Source organism: Hemiscyllium ocellatum, chromosome 18 (genome assembly GCF_020745735.1).
Source record: "Hemiscyllium ocellatum isolate sHemOce1 chromosome 18, sHemOce1.pat.X.cur, whole genome shotgun sequence".
Lineage (NCBI taxonomy): Eukaryota > Metazoa > Chordata > Chondrichthyes > Orectolobiformes > Hemiscylliidae > Hemiscyllium > Hemiscyllium ocellatum.
The window spans coordinates 29,047,657-29,065,382 of record NC_083418.1 but is presented as its reverse complement, the minus strand read 5'-3'; the positions used below and the strand labels follow the sequence as shown (position 1 = coordinate 29,065,382).

General features: G+C 42.8%; 1 protein-coding gene across 3 annotated transcripts in view; it reads right to left on the bottom strand.

Annotated features, from left to right (window-relative positions):
* The window catches only part of LOC132824384 (oxysterol-binding protein-related protein 8-like), a 135,379-nt gene that overhangs the window by 29,000 nt on the left and 88,653 nt on the right, over positions 1-17,726 (bottom strand). For all 3 annotated transcript variants that reach the window (XM_060838792.1, XM_060838795.1, XM_060838794.1), the window contains 4 exons: positions 12,255-12,417; positions 8,443-8,677; positions 7,921-8,105; positions 1,377-1,458 (listed from right to left, as the gene is read on the bottom strand). In XM_060838792.1, the coding sequence (XP_060694775.1) occupies positions 1,377-1,458; positions 7,921-8,105; positions 8,443-8,677; positions 12,255-12,417 (665 nt within the window). The remainder of the gene's footprint in view (positions 1-1,376; positions 1,459-7,920; positions 8,106-8,442; positions 8,678-12,254; positions 12,418-17,726) is intronic.

Genomic DNA, 17,726 nt, shown 5'->3' with positions numbered 1-17,726 from the left:
GATTATGTTAATATCTGTTCTCTGGCCTGCAGCTCTCATCCTTGAGAAATTACATCTTATTCTAAACTGCCATTTGTACTTTCTCCTTCCTCTCAGCCTGTGCCTTCGCCAAGTTTATATTTTTGACATGTGTCCTACTGCCTTCAGTTAATCTTTCCATGGAATGGCTACCCACTCAACCATCCTTCTTCACTCCAGGCACTGTATTGTCAATTATTCTCTTTGTCCAAACACCATCCTCTCTGAGGTCACAGTGATGTCCAGCTCAATGCTCTTTGAGGAAAGCTTTTTCACCCAGAGCATTGTGGGTATCTGGAACTGACTGCCTAAAAGGGAACCCTTAATACATTTACAAACTACTTAGATGAGCACTTAAAGTATCATAATATTCAAGGCTACAGGCCAATTGCTGGCAATGAGATTATAATAGGTGGACGTTTGCTGACTGGCATGGAATGATGGGCCAAATGGCCTGTTTCCACGCTGCAAACCTATGATTCATCTTTAACCAAATTTTGCTTCAATTCTCCAGTTTAGTTTCCTCTTGCCCACATTACCACATCATTTGTGATTATAATGAGAATACTTTACATTTTTCCTGTCTCTTCACTGGGTTTAATTTGGTTGACAATACAATTGTTTCATTGTCTCCTCTCTATTTCTTTGGGAGTGTCCTCACCCCATAACATTATTGGCAGAATTCATCAGAAACCTTATCACTCCTCCTCTTTCTTACCTCCCTGCTATCCTCAGCTTCTAAAATGCATTGAGATGACACCAGCTTTAATCTTTTCACAACTTTATCTTACACCAACAACTATGTTGTGAAACTGCCTGTTTGTACCAAGTTACACCCAAGTTAAAATGCCTGCTAACTGGAAATCATAACAATGAGATCATTTGCATTCACCTCCATAAATCTGGACCTTTGGCACTGGTAGAAATTCCTCACAATAATTTGAACAATTTCAACTATACCACAGTTAATTTTGCTGAGCCTCAGATTTCTCACTTTACCCAACAGCTAAATCATTTCCTTCCATTTCCAAAACAGTCATGACCTCCCCACCTCAGCTCCACCATGTTTTATCACCTTCCATCCCCATTTTCAACAAATTCCAACATGCAAAGCTCAGCTGCCCATATTTTATCATTTGCCCATCACTCCCAACTTCACATTTTGCACGGTTAATGCAGAACTACATAGATGAACAAGTTCCAAATGGGTGTCCTAAGCACCAGTCATGACGCGGCAAAAAACTACAAATCACTGAGTCAAGTTCCACCACTCTAATCTCTTGGCCATCAACACCTTACCGTGGTACCCATCACACTTCCCACTGGTCTCTCTCCTGGTAACTATCCTGTTGCCTTACCTTTGGTTTCTTGTAAAACCCAGACAGGTACCAACGCAGAACCTGTTTCATGCGACTGTATGCATCATCTTCCAGAGCAGCTCTGGGGAAAAATAGAAAGCACATATCAGAAATCATAAGTATAGGTAACTGCAGACAGAGCACTATATATCCATTATGGGCTGCCAGACCCAGGCATCTTGCACAAGTTGCAAAAGCTTCAGCATTTTAAGTTATCCTCCGTGAACCTCAAACACTCAGGGATTTCAAGTGCCCTGGGTAGCTTAACTCATTTGGCTGCACTCGCAACCAATATTTTTTGAATATCTGGTCCAGTGAAGTTAAAGGGTCCAAGGAGTTTAGTGCGGGACTAATTTCTGGTGAATAGCAAAAGGAATCAGTGTATGGAAAAAATAACGCTTTATATTTTTCATACCCAATGTCAGCATTAAGCACCAATAAATTATGTCTACAGAAAATGGGGATGGAAGGTGATAAAACATGGTGGAGCTGAGGTGGGGAGGTCATGACTGTTTTGGAAATGGAAGGAAATGATTTAGCTGTGGGTAAAGTGAGAAATCTGAGGCTCAGCAAAATTAATTGTGGTGTAGTTGAAATTGATCAAATTATTGTGAGGAATTTCTACCAGTGCCCAAGGTCCAGATTTATGGAGGTGAATGAAAATGACCTCATTGTTACTGATTTCCAGTTAGCAGGCATTTTAACTTGGGTGTAACTTGGTACAAACCGTAGTTGGATGCAGAATTCACAACATTTTAATTCTGTTTCAAGGTCACTCATTTAGCATGACAAGGATTGTATCTTTACCACAAGATTAGAACTGATGATTCCACTCATACTCTGGATTGTGTAGGTTTAAAGATCTATTTTACACTTGCCTGTTAATGGGGAAAGCCTGTTTGTAAAAGGCATTCTGTGAACAAGAGCAGAAGAAAGAGTCGAGTAGTGACTGCCAATTCTGGCAATAGCCTGGCACTCAGTGGGGTACTCTGAAAAACTAAGTGAGTGTTCAGGATGAAAGAATGATGTTGAAAAATTAACGGGCTGATAAGCTCCAAGTAGAACTGGTAAAGACAGTGAACTGAATCTATGCCTTTTGGTCAAGATCAAAGTTGCATCCAGTTTTTTGGAGGGATTTCTATCACGTGACCGAGCATGCTTACTCGCCATATTTTACTGACCGTGCCTCATTCACTACTGCCCCTATCGAGTTAGTCATACTTAACACCGGCCTCATCTTACCACATTGATCTCCAGCATCTGCAGTCCTCACTTTCTCCAGACTCAAGAGTGTGGTGCTGGAAAAGCACAGCAGGTCAGGCAGCATCTGAGGAGCAGGAGAATTGACATTTAGGGCAAGAACCCATCATCAGGATTCCTAATGGAGGGCTCTTGCCCGAAAACATCAATTCTCCTGCTCCTCCGATGCTAGCTGATCTGCTGTGCTTTTCCAGCACCACACACTCAACTCATCTTACCACATGCCATTCCCTGTGGAACTGGCCACTCACTGCATATTTGCTTTAAGACCTTTAGGCCCATACCATGTTTGAAAGGTCACTGTGTACCTGAACAAGCATTGGCAATCAGTCACTGCCCCTTACCAGCAACATCATGGCAGAGCAGCCGCAAAGCTATGCTTCCCATAATACAAAGCCTGTGATCCTAAGACAACCTCACACATACAAACCATTCTCTCACCCCAGTCATTTTTAACCACCAGGCCACATACACTACCTGTCTAAAGGCTATATCCCATATGAACACACTATGTCAGCACAATCCAGTCTCCAATGCCCATGCTGTTGCCTTTCAATGCTGGAACAGGCTTAAGGATCTTTTAGCAGATGTCAACAACTTCTCACTGTTCCAACAGGAGAACATCACAAGCATGTGAGCAATTGAACAAATCCAAACATGAAAATGTGACCACAAATAAATTCAACTGAGGCTGAAGTTCACCCCCACCATGCAAACCAGATTGTGGCACAATAACCAATGACAGCTTTACAGTCAGCGGTGGGTTGGTGCACTCAGCCCTCCTTTATTGGAACCAAAATGGCAACAAGGGTTCTGACTGGCTCGAGGTGCTTCTCGCAGCTGACTGCTATTGTCCATGACAGCAGTTTTCTTTTCACTAATGTCCTTGTCCTCTTCGTTGCAAGACTGCTCCCATTTCCCCAGTTCCTCGTAATCCAACACATCGCCTCCAATCATGTAGAGGATAACAGGTTAAGATGACGCAGCAGACTCTGCCCTGGACCAATCCAAGCAGCAGAACTATCATTTGCTCTACTATGGGCCTGGTCGAAGAACACAAAATTACATCTGCATCAGTCAAGATGTTGTGCAATGGTGTCATAAGCCAGGGTTGCAATGAGTAGCACTTGTCCGCAGTAATCAGCTTTGCAAGACCCCAGGACCATCAAACACACAGTTACCAGAGTGCTCCAGGATGTCGGAATAATGGCAGCTGCTCAGGATAGTTATCTCCAGGAAGTGCAAACAGTGGTCACAGATCATCTGGACATTAATGGAATGGAACCTTTTCCTGTTGATAAAGTTCATAGCATTGTGATATGGTTCTCTTAGTATCATCTAGTGGGTGTTGTGGTGGCTCAATGGACCTAGCTACGTTTCTGTACTCTCCTGGCGAGACTGCAGCAAGGACTTCATCATGGGGGAGGAATGGAATAAACTGGCATCGTGACGTTCTATAATGCTATCAGTCGCTACTCTGATGAATTGTGGGAGCATGGCTGAGAGATCCCACACAGCTCCCTGGATGGAGCCAGTTGCATAGAAATCCAGTGTAGCTGTTACTTTCACAGGCCTGGGAGAATGGCTTCCCATTCCTGCAGGTCCCAGGCTGCTCCAGGATTCACCATAGTTCAGCTTCCCAGGGCATACACATGCTAGGACGCACTGTGCCTCCCTCATCCACAAGAAATGGAGTCAGGGTTGAATACCTCTGAGCCTCCTGCAGACTTCATACATCCTCTAGGTCACTGTTGCTGATGCAGGTGCTCCTTGTCCTCCACAGCATCCTGCTATTGCTCCAGACCTTGCTATCAATCCTGTTCCTCCTGCATTTGCACCCACACCATTGACAGGGCTCTCGGTGGAAATGTAAGGTAGAAAAGAGATTCTTGGATATCTGAAGCATACCCTGCAGATGTGGTCTAGCACACTTCTCCACTCTGCACCTAGTAATGAGGGACATGATTGCATCATCCATCCATCTAACAGGACGAAGATGCTTCCTTGGCTGAGTGAGCATCACATCGTTGACAAGTGAGTTCCTGAAGCAATTCCGGCACCTTTCCTATCCCAGACCCAGATCAACCTTTCAACTTCTCATTGCACTCAATACAGACCACCATTACACTTACATGAAGTGATGGTGTGGTTGTTCACACAGCGTTCCTGAAAGTTACACAAATGATGTTTCACCTTTGGCCAGCATTCGTCTTTTGTAACATCATTGCTGATAACTTCACAATGATTAAAATGGCTGATTTCATTTTGCAAACACCAAAGGCATGTCATAATTCACATCTGATCAGTATCTGACCCCCAGCACCTTCGCTCTGCATGCAGTGCAAAAGGACAACGAAGTAATTGCAAATTATATGTAGATGAACTTTATAAATAACTACATCACGTGCTTGTTCTTTCAATGTCCTAGCATGCAGCAAACATGGTCTTGTACTTTCAATCAACGAACCGACAGCGACTCTGCCCACCCTGAGCAATGTCCCCATCATTTTCTGGTAGCACTTCACATCTAGACAGTGAAAGTGAGAGCAGGAACACAGCTGGCAATGGAAACCATTGGACTGCTCTTGGTCACCAGGTTGACAAATGCCAGATGTCAATGACTGGGGATGAGGGCTGCAGCTGGTCCCTATGGGTCATACCTTGAGATGCTATTTGTTCATATCGAACATGGAGGTCCCTCAGAACAGGTGCTGAGTTTATTCCACCAAGTTCCTGCTCTGATTTCTACATTCTCACACAGCTTGTTTGGCAGATTTGTTATGATAGAAAGCTGAATATAAATGCAGTGAATTAAGTCATTATTAAGGTGTTTAACAAGCGAGAAATTAAATGCACTGCTTGTGATAAGATGTAGCTCCTGATGTTGAGATCGGTCTGACCAGACTTCTCATCAGTTTCTGCCACAAATCTCTCAATAGTCCATGTCGCTCAGACTCAAACAAGATTCTGTCCAATGAATTTTCACCAAAAATGTAAAAAAGGAGACAAAAGTTTAATGATTTCAAGATCTTTCATTTGCTTACACCATGAGACAAGTTACTCCTTATGTTACTGCACAATTCTTAAAATGTGTCACTGAGGATTCACAAGTTTAATTAATCAAAAGCAGGTTTACATAATGTACTTGGAATGACTGCAAGCTGTCATACATCACAGATAATGAAGCATATGGCAATCTGTGAATAAAGATAGAGTATGCAAAAGTCAGGAAGTTGTACTAAAATATAAATCAAACCATCCAGCTGGAATGGTTGCATGATTCATTGATGAATTATTTGAAGATTTCAGTCCTTTTTTTGCTTTGCTGTGAATTCACTTATTTACTGGCTCCATTTGGAGCTCATCTCCACTAATTTGTTGACACTCCCTTTTCCTCCTGAACACTGACCAATGATACCCAGTGACTCATGGACTACTGTCAGAGTTGGGAGTCACTAATCTCTCTCTCGTTGTCCAGTGTATACTTTTGCAATGGCTTCCCCCAGCATCCACAACCTGAATGTAAACCTTACTATCATATGAAGTGGTTGAAAGAAATAACTTATGTAATTTTTTCTTAAATGTATTTTCATTTGCTAACAAGGAAGTAATGAATAAAAGGTGACGGTGAGATGAAATAAATGATATGGAGGGGTGGGTTTGAAGTATAACTCTATCTGTTGTCATGTTGTAAACTTCATTCAAATTCCATTCCGTTCAATAAACACTTAGGTCAGGTAGCATGACAGGTTAACTGCTCCCTCCCCACTGCAGATGAAGTACTCTCATACCACAATCAGCACTATATGAGATTTTACTAAGGTCTGCCTCTGTTAATTTATTACTTGGTTGCTTGATTACGGAGTTAAAACTACACCAGTGATGGACATTTGTTTACTTAAGGACTGATAGCACAGCGGTGGCTCAATTAGTAGCAGCCTACTTTTAGAGTCAGAAGGTCGTGGGCTTAAACTCACTCTCTGGTCAGAGCTCCAACTGAACATGAGACAAGGGCTGTTGTAGCACAGTGTCACCACCTATGAGCTAGAAGGCCAGGGTTCAATTCTACCTGCATCATAACACTGCTGAACAGATTGAACATCCATGCTCCAATGCAGTACCAGCACTGCTTTCCTGTTTGAAGTGTGACCTCTGGCAACTTGCCAGACTGGCCAAATGGTCTAAAGTGCCAAACTGAAGGAGTGTCTTCCTTGCTAAAGCCTGTTGAATTCTAGTCTCTTTTGAGGGAGTGTTCAAATCTCATTCCTGGCTTTCACTTGTACCACATGTATTCGTTTTCATCTATAATGTCTTTAATAATAGACAATCTCCTCCAGAGAGATCCGGACCACTGCTCACCACCTGCTGCCCAGCAAACTAGCCAAACATCTGTCTCACAGGGGAGAAAGGTACTCATTAAATATACCACCTGCAAATGAAGCATCCTGACAAACTCCTTTTGAAAATAAGTTTATCCACATCCGAAAACCTCTCTCAGGAATATAGCTGCACAATTTGAGTTGTCACGCAGAAATTTCTGTAGTGGTTACTGTTGCACACTTCCCACTTCCTTGCTCTCTTGTCAGTGGTTTGGTCATACCCGACATTTGGAGGAGCCCACGAGATGATGCTCTCGATGTGGGAATCTTCCACTTTACCACAGGTGGTTGGAGGAGGATATTGCATATTGCTATCCCATGCCATAGGTGGCTCATGGACTCCCAGGATGTCTTTAATGTTTCTAATCTTGAGGAGTTTGTGCTCCATGTGTATATGGATTATCGTAGCCACAGTCTTGATGTTTCGAGGGACTTCCCCTAAGTTTTTGGTTGTATTTCAGTCTGATGCTTCTGAACCTTTACTCCAGTGCAGAGGAGGGTGGATGTGTCAAAGTACCTCCTCATGGGTCTGCTCCTTAACCTGGTCACTAGCAGGGACAGGCAGTGGGTCATGGAGGGGATACTGCCTACCACTCTTCTGTGATCATGATTGCATCTGGACTGCCCTGGAGTGGGAACATGTGGTGTGGACTGGTACACTTCAGATCTTCCACCACCAGTGGGCACTTTGGAGGACGTAATTGATACGCTTTATCTTTACACTCTTATTGAACAAGTAATGTTTGCCATTCTCCAGTCCTCTGGTACCACTGAGTATAAGGGAGACTGAAACATTATGCAGAACAGAGGACACTCCGTGGCTGGTACTGACCTGGGAATTATATTTTCAGCACCATGCTCTAACACATGAGCTAACTGGGCAGAAAAAAAAACTCATCACTTACTGAGACAGTAGGTCAGCGTGGTAGTAGTAGTCAGACAATTTGTCCAGGAATGATCGAGGCTCCAGGATAAATGTTGGTAATACGACACGAGATAGATCCATTCCAGGTCGAAGTTGCTTCAACACCGTCCACATCAAACTCTTGTTTTCTTCGGTCACAGTTTCAGCCTGAGTTGTTTCACCAATCTACAGGCCAAAAGGAAAGAAAACATCTTTCAATCAAAGACCTATAGGCCTTTCCTTCAGAGCCAATAAGACAAAGTTAAGAGAATCCACGGCATGGATTCAATTTTAAAATCTATCAAACTTTATACCCAATATTCAAGCAGCTTTCTAAACAGCGCAGCTTTCAGTTCATATCACTTCCCAAAGTTGTCTTCTCAGTCTTTGTTTGCAGTGTCTCAGTCAAATCTCACCCAAACGAGAATCTGACCTGCACAAACACTTGCTCTCAGTCACAAAAAAAAGCAATGTTTGAACCCCGTTACCAAGTGATGCAAAGAGTCTGTTGTACAGTTCTTACTTCTCCAAAGTCCTCTGAATCTTCTACTATGTAAGTCGTCTCTGGCGGGTCCTTCCTACTCATCTCCCCCTGGATTTCGGACAGGTCTGTGTCACTTTCCTCACTCCTGCTGCTCTTGTCAATCGTGTCATTTTCCAGCCCATCATGGTGAGGATCATTCTCTCGGTCAGATTTGTCAGAGTACATGTCAACATCTTTGTACTGAACGTGGTTCGCCAATTCAGCGTCGCTTGAACTTAAGACAGAGAAGAAAACGTAAGACAGCAGACTAAGAAAAACAATCGGAACCAAATGAGTTGTTAAATTACCCAAGTGGGATTCAAGGAAGTGCTTTAATTCAAAAAGGGCAGCAGAAAATGTGGTGCTCAACGTGACAGTTTCACAGGGTGCAGCAAAGGTAACATCTGCCAGGTAGAACAAGGAAGTGCACAAGGGCCAACAAGATGGTAGGGTTGTGGGGGGGGGGGGGGGGGGGGGGTGTATGGAGGTGGTAGGATAGATAAAGAATTTGAAGCTAATATAGGTTGCACAGAACAAGGCTTTGGTGAGCTTGAACAAGAATGCAAATTTGTTTGCAGTTTGCGTTGATCATTGAGGACAGAGGGATGGGCAAGGGTGGCTTTGGATAGGCAAAAGATCAAAGTTGAACTATTTTAGATAAATGGGCATATTGGAGAATGAAAGAGGAGAGACTGACAGGAAGATTACAAGGAAACAAAGTCTAGAGATGACAGGATATACTGCTAATGTTGGGGTGAAAATAAGCTGGTAATGATATACATATTAATGGATAGAACATAGTATTCAAAGCTCATCTCAGTATTAAATAAGACAATTATAGTTCACACAGCCCAAGAGTACCAATGTGGTCAATTGTTTGTGGAGTAGATAAAAAATAATTTCTGGTTGCCTGCTGTTGAACTGCGGCAGTAGCTATAAAGTCAAGGGCAGTCCAATTATAGAATCACTGAAATTTACAGCAGTGTCGGGTCATTCAACCCATTATTTCTGCGTTTGACTTATGCTGACCTATTTGCAATGCCATGCTTTCAGTCTTATTCTTAAAAACTGATTTTATGATACTATTATGCATATAGAAGCTAACTTCATGATTGTGGATGATGTCATCTAGGGAAAACAAGTAAATGAGAAAGTAGAGGGGAGCAAGTCTGAACCTAGGGAAACCTTAGAGATATGGAAACAGGAGGAAAAGGAATCTCGTGGAGATGATTAGCTGTTCACAGGAGGCAAAAATTGAACCTTGAAAGGGCACTCCTATGCAGCTAATGAAGCAGTACAGCAGAAAGATCTCCATAACCATGCGAAATGCAAGGTGGGGGCGTGGGGGATGAAAGAGTTCTCTGTGGTTACAATCACACAGAATATTGTTTGTGAATTTAATTGGGACTGCCTCATTCCTGGAAAAGCAGAACAATGACTTGGAGAGGTGCAAACGAAAATGGGAAGCAACATAATCAAGGAGATAGCTCAATAATGATAGAGGACAATATGGGTCAAGGGTAGGCACAGGAATGCAATAATGGTACTTTGGAAAAGAGCTGGACTTTGCCTGTATTGAAGTCATTATGAATATTTTAGGAACAAAAGTCAAGAAAGGCAGTTGACGAGTCACAGATCGCATACGTTAGGAACACTGCAGGAGGAGGAATAATTGCAGACTGGCTAAGGATTGGGGTAGCACAGTGGCCCAGTGGTTAGCAAAGCTGCCTCACAGCACCAGGGACTCAGGGGACTGTCTGTGTGGAGTTTGCACATTCTCCCTGTGTCTACATTGGTTTCCCCGGGTGCTCTGGTTTCCTCCCACAGCATTACGGAATGGGTGTGGGTGGGTTACTCTTCGGAGGTTCGGTGTGGACTTATTGGACCAAATAGCCGGTTTCCACACTGTAGGGATTCTGTGAATTCTATGAATGAATGACGGAATGGGGTGAGATAATCAGACACACAGGAGTAGAGATGGAGTAAATTAATTGTGGTTATTGAAGTCTTTGCATGGATGGTCACATTCTTGGAGATAATGAAGTCCATGAGGTCTATGCACCTTGAGTTAGAAGTCAATGTTCTCATTTTGCCCTGAGCTTACCCTCCCACCCTCACCCTATACATTGTTTTACCAGTTTCTTCCTTTCACATCCTATAGTGCTTCATTCCAGTCTGGAACTGTGGCATTCAACTTTGGTCTCTGTTTGTTCGATGTACCCGCAATGCTCATTTCCAGTAGCAGATATTTAGTTATGTGAGGGCACTTACATGATAATGTTGAGATGTCCAACTACATTGTTGAGACTGGCTATAGTTTGCAATACCACCAGTTGGAACGTAATCTCCAATGCTAAACACACATGCTGCACATCAGCAGTACTTCGTATTGTTCCACTCATTACTGTGAATATTTTACCATTAACCATTTTTCTGTGGAGATCAATGGTGAATGGGTTGCTGCAGGGATCAGTGTTGGGCCTACAACTGTTCATGATATATATAAATGATCTGGAAAAGGTGACAGAGTTTACTGTATCCAAGTTTGCGGTTGATACTAAATCGAGTGGAAAGGCAATCCATGCAGAGGAGGTGGAGGGTCTGTAGACAGATTTAGATTGGCTAAGTGAGTGGGTAAGGGGCTGGCAGATGGAGTACAATGTTGATAAATGTGAGGTTATCCACTTTGGAAGTAAAAAATAAAGGTCAGCGTATTATTTAAATGGTGACAGATTGTAGCATACTGTTGTGTAGAGAATTTAGGAGTGCTTATACATGAATCGCTAAGAGTTGCTTTGCGGGTGCAACAGGTAATCAAGGAGGCAAACGGAATATTGGCTTTCATTGCTATAGGGATTAAATTTAAGAGCAGGGAGGTTCTGCTGCAATTGTGCAAGGTGTTGGTGAGGCTGCGCCTGGAGCATTGTGCATAGTTCTGGTTTCCTTACTTGAGGAAGGGTACACTAACTTTGGGGGCAGTGCAGAGGAAATGCACCAGGTTGATTCTGGAGATGAAGGGGTTACCCTAAGAGGAGAGTTTGAGCCATCTGGGGTTGTACTCGCTCGAATTTAACAGAATGAGGTGAGGTGGGGTGGGGGGGGGGGGGGGGGGGGGGGTGGGGGGAGAAATCTTATATACAGGAATAGATAAGGTAGAGGCAGAAAAGTTGTTTTCACTGGTGGGTGAGACTAAGACTAGGGGACATGGCCTCAATATTAGATGATGATTTAGGACAAAGATGAGGAGGAAGTGCTTTTCCCAGAGAGTATTGAATCTATGGAATTCTCTGCCCAAGGAAGCAGTAGAGGCAGCTTCATTAAATATATTCAAAGACACAGTTGGATGGGTTTTTGCATGGTATGGGAATTAAGGGTTATGGGGACAATGCAGGTAGGAGGAATTGAGATGATGGATGGATCAGTCATGATCCTAATGAATGGCAGAGCAGGGTCACTGGGCCAAATGGCCTACTCCTGCTTCTGTTACTATGAAACTATGCAGCCTGTACTGATTACTGACACTAACAACTGGTCTTGCTGTATCTCAGACTGTGATCAACAGAAAAACTTTAGGGGTCAGTACTACTTTCCTGTCCCTAATTAGCCTTCATGTACTAGTTCATAGCGACCCATCTCCTTACCATACCCATGCTTGTGAAGGAGTTATCCTCAAGCTACACAGAGCCATTATCTCTCTTTAATGCAGATACACATTGGTGATTCTTTGTGAACTTCAGCTACTTACTTTACATTCCATGTAAAATATTCACATTCTAGCCCCAAAATAAATGAGTCTGTGCCTATGCACCTACTGGAAGCATTCCTGGTGAGTGGGACTGAAGCTTCGTAGTAAACTGTACAGTCCTGAGTGAGTTGCATCCATTGAGTTGTTCAGATCACCATCCTTAACTGTGCTGCGTTTGAGAAGACTCGAACATCGCAGAGCTAATTCCAGAGCATCCATCCAACATCGACCTAAGGGGAGATAAAAGAGAAAGTCAGAAATAAACCAAGTAGTAAACACCATATAAATGCAACAGCATGAATCAGAATATACATCAGGCTTTTCAAGTATCAGTCAAGAAGAAACAGAGAAACGTAGATCTGACATAAAACTGGAAGTGGAGATCAAGAATACAACAAGTCTGGTGCTCCGTGGCATAAATCTACCGTATGTATTGTCTTGGAGTCAAATTTCTGAGACCAATTACTTCTGCAAAAAACAAAAAAAGTGTGAACTTTCACATGGACAATGTTTTCAAGGGATTGACACTGTCTGAATAGCACTGTCAGTTTTACTTTTGTGCCCACCCTCTACATAATGTTTCAATGAGCTGCGTCTTCTTGTGGCCTGTGGTCTTTTATAAGGATGTTTCTTTTGCCAACCTTCATAAGACTAAGAGGTGGAGCAAAAATAGGCCACTCAGTCCATCTGAGTCTGCGCTGCTTTTCGATCATGGCTGATACGTTTCTCAACCCCAATCTCCTGTGTTCTCCCTTTAACCTTTGATCCTCTTAATAATCAAGAGCCTATCTATCTTTGTCATAAAAATACTCAATGAGTTGACCTCTACACCCTTCAGCAGTAATGAGTTCCACAGAGTCACTATCCACTGGCTGAAGAAATTCCTCATCTCAGTTTGAAATGGTCATCCCTTCACTCGGCGGCTGTGCTCTCAGGTCCTTGTCTCTCCTACTTGTGGAATCATTTTCTCCACATCCATTCTATCCAAGCCTCTCAGTATTCTCTAAGTTTCAATGAGATTGCCCCCTCAACCTTCTGAACTCTAGTGCATACAGACACAATATCCTCAACTGCTCCTCAAAACAACAAGCCCTTCATTCCCGGGATCATTCTTGTGAGCATCCACTGGACCTCCTGAGGCCAGCACATCCTTCCTTATGACACAGGGTCAAAGCTTCTCACAATAATAATGGTCTTGTTTCTTGGCATCAGTGTTACATTCACATTTCCAAATCGATACCCACTATACTCTCTATGCCAGATGACGAATCCACTGTATCCGAGCAGCTTATTCTGGAGTTCAGGTGACAGAAATGTTTGTTTTCTGTCAGTATTATATATCTGCCTTTTCACGAATTTTATGCACCATCTAGTGCTGGTCTTGAATTACAAAATATGATCTTTCTTTACTTCTGAGATACTAGCATCTGATATATTCTCACTTGCAGAACCGAATACTTTGCTGATGCTCAAACCCTTTCTTACCAGTTTAAAACGAGCGATATACATATGATAATTTCTCAAAAGATCACTTAGTATCTGTTACTCTGGGAGACCACTGCTAGAATTGGAGGGGAAATCTAAAGTTTCTTGCATGTGCCTTTATGTTAACGAACTGCAGTAATTATTGGTAAGGAATGATTAATTTTATCTCTGAAAAAATGAAGGTTAACTTTTAAACAAGACATATGAAAAATGATAGTTATTTCAGCCAAAACTTGTGGGCATAACTTTTACATGATTTCAACTTTTAAGTGAGCATGTTGAGTGTATTTCTTGAGTGCCATTAATGTAATGAAGCCTCCTGAGATGCTCATGAAAACATTGGAAAGCAGAGTCTGGAACGGAGACTGATGATTGGATTTTGGTTCGGATGATCAAAACTTTGGTCAAAAGGGTAGTTTAAGGAGTGTCTTAAAGGAGGAAATTGAAGTAAAATGGTGGAGTGGTGCAGGTAGGGATTTCTGGCCCAAGCAACTGAATGCATAGTCAATAATGGAGCAGCTAGAATACAGAACATGCAAGCAGCTGGAAGAATCTAATGAGGTTTGTGGGTCTGGTAGAGATGGGGAGGGATGAGGCCATGGAGGTTCGAAAACAGGGATGAGAGTTTCAAAATGAATAAATTGCTTGACTAGAAGCCAATGCCAGTCAGGAACATCAGGATTAGTCTGAGTTAGCAGATGGGCAAAGTTTTAGATAACTTCAGATTTGCAAAGGATGTGGCTGACCAGCCAGACTGGGTTGGAATAGTTACAAGGAGACACTTTTTTTTAAAAAAAGGCACGAATGAGGGTTCCAACATAAACCAAGGACCAGGCATCATTTTAACAGAGGTGGAACTGGCTGTCTTAATGATGGCACATGCATCAAGTTCAAAGCTCATCTTCGGGCAAACGTGACATCACGGTTCGGAGAAGACTGGCTTTAGTCTCAGATAGCTGCCAGAAACAGGGCTGGTACCAGAAGCTAGGAAACAGTATTTGTAGCCAGAACTCAAAACAATGGCTTTAGTCTTCACAATATTTAGTTGGATGTAATTTCTATTTATCTCTTAACAAATGTCAGATAAGCCACATGATAATTTAGGAACCAGCAGAACCGTCGAGAAAGGATAGTCAGACTTCAGAATAGCTCAGGGTGGCAGGCAAGTTCAGGTTAAAAGCCTCCCAAATAGTCTCAAAAATTATAAGGATACCCAATTCAAGGAAGGTCACCATGTGTATTTGAACTGGAGGATCAGCAAGTGCAATCAACAGAACCTGGGAGAAGCTGCTCCTCTATTCATAGATTGGCTTTTGCCATGTTGCTGCTGAACTCATCGAATCACAGAGCCCTCCATCCTATCTTTGTTTCTGTTGTCTTTTAACCTTCCTGGGATTGCTTGCTTGGGCACAGGCCACTCTGAGCATTGGTGATATTTTCCTCACTTGGACTCCATTGTTGGCCAGCTCCAGGATCTTCATGGTGGTCAAATACATAAGAGATGCAGCCTTAATATGCTCAGGGTTGCAACCATTCCACACTGCACAGTAGATGGTGGATGTAGCCAATGGTGACCTGAAGACTGCTTTGGAGATGATGATCTTAACTTTTGGGCTGTACAGGTATGCTGATGCTATAGCCTGCTGGGGAGTCATCACACACCCCACCTTCTGGCCATCTTGTGTCTACTCCATTGCCAGCAGAGGTTTATTGGGCTTATAAATTACGTCTGGGCCCAATGGCAACTAAATAAATTTGCACCTTGAAATCGGCCAGCCTGGATGATTTTAGGATGCTGGACAGCATCCCAGACTCTGTCAAATGCAAGAGTCGACGTCAAAGTCTGTGTATCTCCTGGTCTCTGCAGTGTGGGATGGGGAGAGATGACAGAGCAATGTCTTATGACTTTGTTTACTCAAATTCAGTTCAATAATTTGTTATTTCCTGAAAATGTGTTGCTGGTCAAAGCACAGCAGGCCAGGCAGCATCTCAGGAATAGGGAATTCGATGTTTCGAGCATAAGCCCTTCATCAGGAATTTGTTATTTCCTGCCTATTAGTTTTGACCCATCCAATACCTTTGTAATCTCCATCTATATTTTGTTGTTTGGGACCATTGCTTTTTGTTATCTTTATAAATGATCTAGAGGAAGGACTTGAAAGCTGGGTAAGCAAGTTTGCGGATGACACAAAAGTCGGTGGAGTTGTGGATAGTGAGGAAGGAAGTGGTAGGTTACAGCGGGATATAGAGAAGTTGCAGAGCTGGGCGGAAATGTGGCAAATGGAATTCAATGTAGCTAAGTGCGAAGTCGTTCACTTTGGTAGGAATAACAAGATGATGGATTACTGGGCTAATGGTAGGCTACTTGGTAGTGTGGATGAGCAGAGGGATCTTGGTGTCCATGTACACAGATCTCTGAAAGTTGCCACCCAGGTAAATAGTGCTGTGAGGAAGGCATATGGTGTACTGGGCTTTATTGGCAGAGGAATTGAGTTCCGGAGTCCTGAGGTCATGTTGCAGTTGTATAAGACTCTGGTGCGGCCTCATCTGGAGTATTGTGTGCAGTTTTGGTCGCCATACTATAGGAAGGATGTGGAAGCTTTAGAACGAGTGCAGAGGAGGTTTACCAGGATGTTGCCTGGAATGGTAGGAAAATCTTATGAAGAAAGGCTGAGGCACTTGGGGCTGTTCTCATTGGAGAAGAGAAGGTTTAGGGGAGATCTGATAGAAGTGTATAAGATGATTAGGGGTTTAGATAGGGTAGATACTAAGAATCTTTTACCGCTAATGGAGTCAGGTGTTACTAGGGGACATAGCTTTAAATTAAGGGGTGGTAGGTATAGGACAGATGTTAGGGGTAGATTCTTCACACAGCGGGTTGAGAGTTCATGGAATGCCCTGCCCGTATCAGTGGTGAACTCTCCTTCTTTATGGTCATTTAAGAGGGCATTGGATAGGCATTTGGAAGTTATTGGGCTAGTATAGGTTAGGTAGGATTCGGTCGGCGCAACATCGAGGGCCGAAGGGCCTGTACTGCGCTGTATCCTTCTATGTTCTATGTTCTATTATGAGCTCAACAAGAGTAGTTTTATTTTCCTGCCAGGAATACTAATTTCATTTAAAATGCAATCTGTGTGTTGTTATTGATGAAGGGGATGGGGGGGGGGGGGGGGGGTGAGAGGTGGGGGATAGTGTGGAAATGGGGGTGTATACAATAAGGAAGTAAAACTCTGGACATTATTTTCTGCAATATTTAAGCATGTCCTATGTGTTAGTATTTACAGTGTCACTGGAATGAGTACAAGACAAAGCTGCCCATGTTTTTAGCACTGCATCCAGCACAATTAACATTCACTCCCTCTACTAAGATTAAAAAGAAAAGAACCTCAAGTGGGGAGAAACCAGAATTAACATTTCAAGTCTGGTAATGCCCAATGAGGAGGCACCGGACTCTAATCTTTAACTCTGTTTTCTCCCTTGAGAATGCTCCCTGACCTGCTGAGTTTCTCCAGCAATCTCTGGTTCACTCCCTTCACAGTGGCACTTGATGTTTGCAATGTTTACAATCAAGATGTTCTGCAGGAACTTGCCAAGGCTTCTTCAACAGCAACCTCTGAATCTACTCTCTCTACCACCCAGAATGACAAAGGCTGCAGGCACATAGAACATTAGTATTTGCAAATCCCTCAAGTGATGCGCCACCCTGACTTGGAAATATATAGCTGTCCCTTCAATTTTCTGCTGCCTTAAAATCCATGAATTCCCTCATCTCACTGGACTGTGGGAGTACCTTTACCATGCAGATAGCAGCAGTTCAAGAAAGTGCTCAAATTTGGAATAGGCAAAATTTCAGCGATGCAGACACCTTTGGGAATTTTAGATTTAAAAGGAGAAGTAAATGCATTTTGTTTTAATTTCTACAAATGTATTTCTTTTTAAAAAAAGTCAGAAAGTAATTTGGTAAATTGACCTTAAACCATTATTTCTAAGGAGCAGGTGATTTAAGTGCCTTGCAAATACCTGTGATGTTAATTGATAAAGTGTTTACACTGCC